A 10,811-nucleotide genomic window follows, 5' to 3' on the forward strand; every position below is an offset into this window, starting at 1 on the left:
GTTTCGAAATGTGAAGAATGTGGAGAATGTGTAGCCAAACAAACCGAGAAAGATGAAGACAATTCTGACTCTGAAGAATCCATATGTGAAGTACCTATTCCACCAAAACCGGAACCGCCGCTCATAGATTTGCAAGATTCTGATGTAAGAACCGAAGACGTGGAACCTTCTGCCAATATAGACACGTTATCATCACGTATTAATTTTTATATTTTACCAAAAGAAGTTGTGGACGCTGTGGTAATGAATATTTGGGCCGTAAGAACGAAGCCCACACAAACCAAAGTATATAACGTAGCATTTATTGACATTATATATTCCTATGGTTATTTTCGCAACAAAAATCACCAGGACGCGCGGATGATTTTGAAAAATCTTAATAATATGTATTTTTGTAACAGAAAACCTTTTAAACAGTTAAACAGTTTAGTAAGCCGCAAGGTTGCAGCTCCGGTTTTTCTTAACACATTGCTTGAGAAACCAATAGAGTTTGAAGTGAAGATAGGCTTTACAGACCGTCGGAATCTACAATTACGCTTACTAGGAATGAAAGAATATATAGAGGAGTTGTATGAATTGTTGAGGTATTGGCTTAACCTCCGAGATGAAGAGAAAGATTATGGGATAGACGTGACTACTCCACCTATAAATCCTATAAAGATGTATAACTTACTGAATTCAAGACTGCTGCAACTCAAGGAAATGCGTTTCACATTTAATGCCGAACATATAGGAGGAATGAATGATCCGCAATGGATTTATAGTTGTATAAACGATGAGAAAATTAAGTTGGTACAACACGAAAAGAATACAAAAATATATAATCAGTCGCGAAAAAAGTTGTTGCAATTGCAAACCAGGCTTCTGATGATTGCCAATACGGAATCTAAATCAAATAATCGATCAAATAGTTTAGTACATATGTTTCAACGTATGATGAGGGAATTCGAATCGAATCGACATCTGATGGGCAAAAGACTTGACACTTCCACTTATCTTAGACTTATTCTGCTTTACAATCAGCTATTTGTACCTCACACATCGGTAAGCGTACAGCAGATGTTACGTCGCATCAGGTTGGAGGAGAAGAGGAAGAATAAGAAAAATTCACAGCAGATGCAGCAGGAGATAACGGTACGTGACCAAGGAAACAATGTATATTCCTCATCCACGGCATCTTGCGTCCCACAGAACATCAATTTCGACAATTATTCCGCAATTAATCAACAGAATAACGAAATGTTAGTTGAGGGACAAAATATGAACAATATTCCGCTTGAGACGATCAAAACAACGGATCGAAATTGCGATGAGATAACAATATATTCTCCTATGCAGGATTCTAAAATTATTATGCCATTAAATATCGAGCCCGTGTCGCTAAAAGATTATGAAAGAAACGAAAGTCAATTATCAACGAGCGAAGTAAAAATCGAACCTAATCTATTCAAAAATAAACAGAACATAAATGTGAATAACATGGTACAAATACCATGTTTGACGAAAAAATACGAAAAGAGATTAAAAGAATTAAAAATTAAAACAACGGTAGATCTTATAAGAAAGGCTCGGGCTTTTAAAGTACCACATATGATGAATGCAGCAGACGAAATGGAAAGACGGATTAGGAATCAGACAATTACGCCCAAGGATATCAAGACGTTGTCTAAATTGGTTCTGATAGAGAAGAAATATCAAAAAGAGGTAAATGTATGTTGCAAAAAATTGCAAAAGTAGTTTCTACAAATTATTACACGCTCGTTCAGTAATACGATAATATCACCATCTGACATACGCATCCGTATAATGTACGAAATGGTTTGGGAAGATATTCTGTATACTTTAATTGCGTATGGAAAAATGTTTGTGTTGAACGATATCAAACGACCTGACAAATATATAATATATTTGATAGAGGACAGAATATATATTATGTTAAAACTTGTAAAATATTTTACAAGTACACACAAAATGTAACCATATATATTATACTCCTTGCTATGTGAATCAGTCTCGATGATTGTAAAACAATATTTTGAAATATTATTTGTTTTATGTTACATGCTACAATAATTCAATCCCAAATAATTCAATGATTTTTTTGTAATGCTATATTTTTGGACAAATTATTAAAGAATTCTGCCAATTTATACTTACTTTATTATATTCATTAGCATAACAATGAAAAGTATACCTTAAAATATTATTTCCTAGCATTTCTGTCACATCTTAAATAATTAGTATTAATAATAATTAATGAATGAAGATTTTATCTTGTTTTAAAAATTATATATGTCAAGATAATTAGAGTTGAATGTTCTAATGTTTTAACACGCTTATTATTAAACATTTTACTATTGTATTTATATAGCTATCTTGGCAATATAAAATTTGACAATTTAAACTGTTCAAATCCACCAATCAGAGTCGACTATTCCCCTCTTGTAGAGGGAAAGGCCTTTACAGACGGCCGAATCGAGCAATGGCCGCGTTCAGCAGACACAACTGTTGAGTTCGTCTTATCAACGCTCTGCGTTGATTGGTTGGTTCTAAAAGTAAGAGCCAATCACGTTCAACTGCTGCTGAGAGGCTTGGTCTGCTGAACGCGGAATGCGATTGGTCGAAACCTTACTATTACGTTCTACGGAAAGTGTGTGTGGCCAGCTTAAAAGCCAATCACGTTTGATTACTATCAAAGCGGTGAACGCGCCCATTGGTTCTTCTACTCCTAGAGAAGAAGCGGTGCGTCTCTGTCAGTTTTCCCTCTCGATGTTTTCGAACACAGTCGTAAGAAAGAGAGATCGAAGCCATCGAAGCCGGCCATTGCCCATTGCGTTGCCGTTTCTTGTGAAAAAGAGCCGACTTGGTGTAAAGTGATCAATCAAACGACAAATTGATTTTACACAGCATGGCGTCACGCAGGAATTAATCAACTAATATCGTAAGAAGTTGTACGTACAGTCTCTTTGTTATCAAGTATTGACTAGTACTATTGTTTGTACACATGTATCTCTTCCGTGCGGTCGGACATGTTCCAAGATCCGGCGGTAGAAATTACGCTTGCGATTGATCCGTGTTTTCAACGCCGTACTTCGAAGTTTACGGCTCATCCGAGATACTTGACCGCGTCTGCATACAGTGACGAACGGCTTATATCGAAAAAAAGTTAATTGAGTCTTGTGTATTTTTCAGCTGGGAAACACCTGCAATCATGTCTATCCCGCCGTATTTGCTGCCCCCGGGTCCATGGGCCACGATGATGGCCGCCCAGCAGCAGGCGCAGATAGCGGCCCAGGTGCACGCTCAGGCTGCGGCCCATGCGCAAGCTGCCCATCATGCTCATATGCAGGCTCATATAGCTGGACCGCCATTGCCTCAGATGCCTAAGCAGCCAGAAGTCCTGTCCGAAGACAAGCTTCAGGAGAAAGGTAACGTTCAATCGTCATGATGATTACCTTACATTTTTTTCACGATGACAATCTTGTTTGCTCCAGCACAAAAATGGCAACAGTTACAATCGAAGCGGTTTGCGGAGAAGAGGAAGTTTGGATTCGTAGACGCTCAGAAGGAAGATATGCCAGCTGAGCATATAAGGAAGATCATCAGGGATCATGGCGATATGAGCAGTAGAAAATACCGACATGACAAGCGCGTTTACTTGGGGTAAGTTGGTATGGAAAGCTGTGTAATTAAGATCTCTACGAAATATATTTATATTGCAGGGCATTGAAGTATATGCCACATGCCGTTATGAAGTTGTTGGAGAATATGCCTATGCCGTGGGAACAAATAAGGGACGTAAAGGTCTTGTATCATATTACTGGAGCCATTACGTTCGTCAATGAGATTCCTTGGGTTATAGAACCTGTGTACATAGCTCAATGGGGGTAAGGCACGAACAATCTTGTCGTTGTTTAATACTATGTAAAATATTCGTATTGAAAATTCTGACTTTTCTTCAGCACCATGTGGATCATGATGAGACGAGAGAAAAGAGATCGTAGACATTTCAAAAGAATGAGATTCCCACCCTTTGATGACGAAGAGCCTCCTCTAGATTACGCGGACAACGTTCTGGATGTGGAACCGTTGGAAGCTATACAAATCGAACTCGATTCGGAGGAAGACGAGTCCGTGGCGTCATGGTTTTACGAACACAAGCCCTTAGTCGGGACAAAGTAAGTTGTTTTCGCATACAGACGATTATAAGGAAAAAAAATTATATTTGTTTGACACATTGGGTGCTTACAAAGAAGCGCTCGGAATGCGCTCAGAGTCAGAATTTGGTATAGCATTTGTTACGTGCACTATACCAAAACCTAACCCCGAGCGCCTCTTCGTAAGCACCTGTTGTATCGGCCTATTTGCTCTTCAATGATGAGAAGCGTAGGGGTCCTGAAATCAACTGGACATGTGAGTTGACAACTGGATTGCCGCATATCATTGAGATTGATATAAAAGCGATCCAGTTGGAGAAATGCTGTGCTGAAAAGACATTCCTGTGAATATAATTTTTTCACTGCATACGCAATATAGAATCTGAATGATAAAATGTATTGCAGACATGTTAATGGATCCACATACCGAAGATGGAACTTGACGCTACCCCAAATGGCCACTCTGTACCGCTTGGCTAACCAATTGTTGACCGACTTGGTAGATCAAAATTTCTTTTACCTGTTTGACCCGAAGTCATTCTTCACCGCAAAAGCCCTGAATATGGCTATCCCTGGAGGACCGAAATTCGAACCATTGGTAAAGGATTCGAATGCTGCTGATGAAGATTGGAACGAGTTTAATGACATAAATAAAATCATTATCAGACAACCTATCAGGACAGAATATAGGATTGCGTTTCCCTACTTGTACAACAACATGCCTCATTTTGTGCATCTTTCGTGGTGAGTCATAGTAGTATACATCTTTTTATATATTTCTATTGTTAAATTTTTACATATTCCACACTAGTTTTGAGATCTTTGTGTTAGTATATAAAGATCTTACTAGCAGTGTGGTAAAGAAAGTCTAGTGATTGTTATTCGTATCTTTTTTGAAGATCGCAAAAAGGAACCGCTGATGTCACTTACAGAACTATAATTTTTTCAAATAAAAATATTAATCTTATGCAGTTTTACATGTTGTACATGTTTTGATTAATTAATATATCGTTTACAGGTATCATGCACCAAATGTCGTGTACATAAAAACTGAAGATCCAGACTTGCCTGCATTCTATTTCGATCCATTAATCAATCCGATCTCTCATAGGAATTCACTGAAAGTAAGTTTTTAATTTTCAAATTAGATAAGTATCATATTAATTAATTTAATTAATTTGTTGCAGACGGTAGAACCGCAAATCGAGGACGATGAAGACTTTGTTTTACCTGGCGAGGTGCAACCGTTCCTTCAGGAGACACCTCTTTACACCGATAACACGGCAAATGGAATAGCGCTTCTATGGGCCCCAAGACCATTTAACACACGTTCCGGTAGAACGAGAAGAGCCATCGACATCCCATTAGTCAAGTCGTGGTACAGGGAGCATTGTCCGCCTGGGCAACCCGTCAAAGTGCGAGTCAGTTACCAGAAATTGCTGAAATACTTTGTGCTGAACGCTCTGAAGCACAGGCCACCGAAACCGCAGAAGAAACGCTATTTATTCCGTTCGTTCAAGTCGACCAAGTTTTTCCAAACAACGACGATAGACTGGGTGGAAGCCGGTCTGCAGGTGTGTCGTCAAGGATATAACATGTTGAATCTGCTGATACACCGGAAGAACCTTAACTATCTCCACTTGGATTACAATTTCAACTTGAAACCTGTCAAGACGCTTACAACAAAAGAGAGAAAGAAATCGCGCTTTGGTAACGCTTTCCATCTGTGTCGTGAGATTCTTCGTTTGACCAAGCTCATTATCGATTCTCACGTTCAATATCGACTGAACAACGTAGACGCTTTTCAGCTCGCTGACGGGTTGCAATATATCTTCGCACACGTCGGTCAGTTGACCGGCATGTATCGGTACAAGTACAAATTGATGCGGCAGATCAGGATGTGCAAGGACTTGAAACATCTGATTTATTATCGTTTCAATACCGGCCCAGTCGGCAAAGGTCCCGGCTGCGGGTTCTGGGCACCTGGCTGGCGCGTCTGGTTGTTCTTCATGAGAGGCATCACTCCGCTGTTGGAAAGATGGCTCGGTAATCTATTATCAAGACAATTTGAAGGTCGTCACTCGAAGGGTGTGGCAAAAACGGTGACGAAGCAGCGAGTTGAGTCGCACTTCGATCTCGAATTACGAGCATCCGTCATGCATGACATAGTGGACATGATGCCTGAGGGAATAAAACAAAACAAGGCGCGAACTATCCTTCAACATCTGAGCGAGGCCTGGCGTTGCTGGAAGGCGAATATTCCATGGAAGGTGCCAGGCTTGCCAATTCCGATCGAGAACATGATATTGCGTTACGTCAAGATGAAAGCCGACTGGTGGACGAACACGGCTCATTACAATCGAGAGAGAATTCGGCGCGGCGCCACGGTGGATAAAACTGTATGCAAGAAGAATCTTGGCCGTTTGACGCGTCTTTACTTGAAAGCTGAGCAAGAACGACAACACAATTACTTGAAGGACGGTCCATACATATCGCCGGAGGAAGCTGTGGCCATATTCACTACTTCGGTGCATTGGCTGGAGTCCCGAAGATTCGCGCCGATACCCTTCCCACCGCTATCCTACAAGCACGATACGAAGCTGCTGATATTGGCTCTGGAACGCTTGAAGGAAGCCTATAGCGTTAAATCCAGATTAAATCAAAGTCAACGAGAAGAGCTGGGCTTGATAGAACAAGCGTATGACAACCCACACGAGGCACTATCCAGGATCAAGAGACATTTGCTCACGCAGAGGGCCTTCAAGGAAGTTGGCATCGAATTCATGGATCTTTACAGTCATTTGATTCCTGTGTACGATGTGGAGCCGCTCGAAAAGATCACGGATGCTTACCTCGATCAATATCTGTGGTACGAGGCGGACAAGAGGCGACTGTTCCCACCGTGGGTGAAACCAGCCGACACGGAACCGCCACCGCTTCTCGTTTACAAGTGGTGCCAAGGTATCAACAATCTCCAGGATGTGTGGGACGTCGGTGAGGGTGAATGCAACGTGTTGCTCGAATCGAAATTTGAGAAGCTGTACGAGAAGATCGATCTTACGCTGCTCAACAGATTGTTACGCCTGATAGTCGATCATAATATCGCCGATTATATGACTGCGAAGAACAACGTGGTCATCAATTACAAAGACATGAATCACACCAACAGTTATGGCATTATCAGGGGACTGCAATTCGCATCTTTCATCGCCCAATACTACGGACTGGTACTAGATCTACTGGTGCTGGGTCTCCAACGAGCCAGCGAGATGGCTGGTCCGCCGCAAATGCCAAACGATTTCTTGACGTTCCAGGACGTCGCTTCCGAAACGGCGCATCCTATTCGATTGTACTGCCGCTACGTCGACAGAATACATCTATTCCTGCGCTTCTCTGCCGACGAAGCGAGAGATCTTATCCAGCGTTATCTCACTGAGCATCCTGATCCGAACAACGAGAACATCGTCGGCTACAACAATAAGAAGTGTTGGCCGCGAGACGCCCGTATGAGGCTGATGAAGCACGACGTGAACCTGGGTCGCGCCGTTTTCTGGGACATCAAGAATCGACTACCACGCTCCACCACCACTATTCAGTGGGAAAACAGTTTTGTCAGCGTCTACAGCAAGGACAATCCCAATTTGTTGTTCAATATGAGCGGCTTTGAATGCAGAATTCTGCCCAAGTGCAGAACAACACACGAGGAGTTTACGCATCGGGACGGCGTCTGGAATCTCCAGAACGAAATCACAAAGGAAAGAACGGCGCAGTGCTTCTTGCGTGTCGACGACGAGAGCTTGCAGCGTTTCCACAATCGCGTCAGACAGATCTTGATGGCTTCGGGCTCGACCACTTTCACGAAAATCGTGAACAAGTGGAATACGGCGCTAATCGGTTTAATGACTTATTTCAGAGAGGCGGTGGTGAACACGCAAGAGTTGCTGGATCTGCTAGTCAAGTGCGAAAATAAAATCCAGACACGTATCAAAATCGGGCTGAATTCGAAAATGCCGTCGCGTTTTCCACCTGTCGTCTTTTATACGCCCAAGGAATTGGGCGGTCTAGGAATGCTGTCGATGGGCCACGTATTAATACCACAGTCAGACTTGAGATGGTCGAAGCAAACTGACGTGGGCATCACTCACTTCCGTTCGGGCATGAGTCACGACGAGGATCAACTGATTCCAAACTTGTACCGTTACATACAACCGTGGGAATCGGAGTTTATCGATTCTCAACGCGTCTGGGCGGAGTACGCCCTAAAGCGGCAAGAGGCCAACGCGCAAAATCGCAGGCTTACCTTGGAAGATCTCGAGGACAGCTGGGATCGCGGTATTCCCAGAATAAATACGCTCTTCCAGAAGGATCGGCACACGCTGGCCTACGACAAGGGTTGGCGTATTCGTACAGAGTTCAAACAATATCAGGTGTTGAAGCAAAATCCGTTCTGGTGGACTCATCAGCGTCACGACGGCAAACTGTGGAATCTGAACAACTATCGAACTGACATGATTCAAGCGCTTGGCGGCGTCGAAGGCATCCTGGAGCACACTTTGTTCAAGGGCACCTACTTCCCGACGTGGGAAGGTCTGTTCTGGGAAAAGGCGTCCGGTTTCGAAGAGTCAATGAAATACAAGAAGCTGACGAACGCTCAACGTTCCGGTCTCAACCAGATTCCCAATCGTCGATTCACCCTGTGGTGGTCACCGACTATTAACCGCGCTAACGTTTACGTCGGTTTCCAGGTGCAGCTCGATCTGACGGGGATATTCATGCACGGAAAAATACCGACCCTAAAAATTTCGTTAATCCAGATATTCCGCGCTCACTTGTGGCAAAAGGTGCACGAGTCCATTGTGATGGATCTCTGCCAGGTGTTCGATCAAGAGCTGGACGCGCTGGAAATCGAGACCGTGCAGAAGGAAACGATACATCCGCGAAAGTCTTACAAGATGAACTCCTCGTGCGCCGACATTCTACTCTTCTCCGCCTACAAATGGAACGTGTCTCGGCCGTCCCTTCTCGCCGATTCCAAAGACGTGATGGATAACACGACCACGCAAAAGTATTGGATCGACGTTCAGCTGAGATGGGGCGACTACGATTCACACGACATCGAGCGATACGCTCGTGCGAAATTCCTCGACTACACCACGGACAACATGTCCATCTATCCATCACCCACCGGCCTCCTCATAGCCATCGATCTGGCATACAACTTGCACAGCGCCTACGGCAACTGGTTCCCTGGCTGCAAGCCGCTCATCCAGCAAGCGATGGCAAAGATAATGAAGGCAAATCCAGCCTTGTATGTGTTACGCGAACGCATCCGCAAGGCGTTGCAGTTGTACTCGTCTGAACCGACGGAGCCTTACCTCTCCTCGCAAAACTATGGCGAGCTCTTCTCCAATCAGATCATATGGTTCGTCGACGACACGAACGTGTATCGCGTGACGATCCACAAAACCTTTGAGGGCAATTTAACGACGAAGCCGATAAACGGCGCGATCTTCATCTTCAATCCGCGCACGGGACAACTCTTTCTGAAGATCATTCACACCTCTGTATGGGCGGGCCAAAAGCGTCTGGGTCAGTTGGCCAAATGGAAGACCGCCGAAGAAGTCGCTGCGCTGATTCGCTCTCTGCCAGTGGAGGAACAGCCGAAACAGATTATCGTCACCAGAAAGGGAATGTTAGATCCGCTGGAAGTGCACTTGCTGGACTTCCCCAATATAGTCATCAAGGGATCCGAGTTGCAGTTACCGTTCCAGGCGTGTCTCAAAGTGGAGAAGTTTGGAGATCTGATTTTAAAGGCGACCGAGCCGCAGATGGTGCTGTTCAATCTTTATGACGACTGGTTGAAGACCATTTCGTCATACACCGCGTTCTCGCGACTGATACTGATTCTGCGCGCTCTACACGTCAACACCGAGAGGACCAAGGTCGTTCTCAAGCCTGACAAGACCACCATCACCGAGCCGCATCATATATGGCCGTCATTGACGGACGACGAATGGATCAAAGTGGAAGTGCAGCTGAAGGATCTAATCCTGGCGGACTACGGCAAGAAGAACAACGTCAATGTCGCGTCGCTCACGCAATCTGAGATCCGCGACATCATTCTGGGCATGGAGATAAGCGCGCCGTCCGCGCAACGGCAACAGATCGCCGAGATCGAGAAGCAGACTAAAGAACAGAGTCAGCTGACCGCTACCACCACGCGAACGGTGAACAAGCACGGTGACGAGATCATCACCGCGACTACATCCAACTACGAGACGCAGACCTTCAGCTCGAAGACCGAATGGCGAGTACGTGCTATCTCCGCGACCAATCTCCATCTCAGAACGAATCACATCTACGTTTCGTCCGACGACATCAAGGAGACCGGCTACACTTACATCTTGCCTAAGAACGTACTGAAGAAATTTGTCACCATTTCCGATCTGCGAGCCCAGATAGCTGGTTATTTGTACGGCATCAGTCCACCTGACAACCCTCAGGTAATTGCTAAATTATTTCATATATTAAAATGTAAATCCACTCCAACTTTAATTTTGTACCGTAATCCACTCTAATCTCGCGTTTTGTGTTTGATAGGTGAAAGAAATCAGATGTATTGTAATGGCGCCGCAATGGGGAACTCATCAGACC

The 10,811-nt window shown here is 43.9% G+C and overlaps 1 protein-coding gene across 1 annotated transcript; it reads left to right on the top strand.

Annotated features, from left to right (window-relative positions):
* Positions 1-2,815: 2,815 nt before the first annotated feature.
* Positions 2,816-10,808, top strand: LOC112464645 (pre-mRNA-processing-splicing factor 8; the record flags this gene model as incomplete). The annotated part of the gene is made up of 9 exons (XM_025031773.1): positions 2,816-2,951; positions 3,193-3,428; positions 3,495-3,663; positions 3,723-3,887; positions 3,963-4,178; positions 4,563-4,901; positions 5,176-5,281; positions 5,345-10,660; positions 10,758-10,808. Coding segments are annotated over exons 2-9 (6,579 nt in total), but the record flags the coding sequence as incomplete, so codon positions are not given.
* Between the last annotated feature and the right edge of the window lie 3 nt (positions 10,809-10,811).

Source organism: Temnothorax curvispinosus, unplaced genomic scaffold (assembly GCF_003070985.1).
Source record: "Temnothorax curvispinosus isolate PA1 unplaced genomic scaffold, ASM307098v1 QBEX01014388.1, whole genome shotgun sequence".
NCBI lineage: Eukaryota > Metazoa > Arthropoda > Insecta > Hymenoptera > Formicidae > Temnothorax > Temnothorax curvispinosus.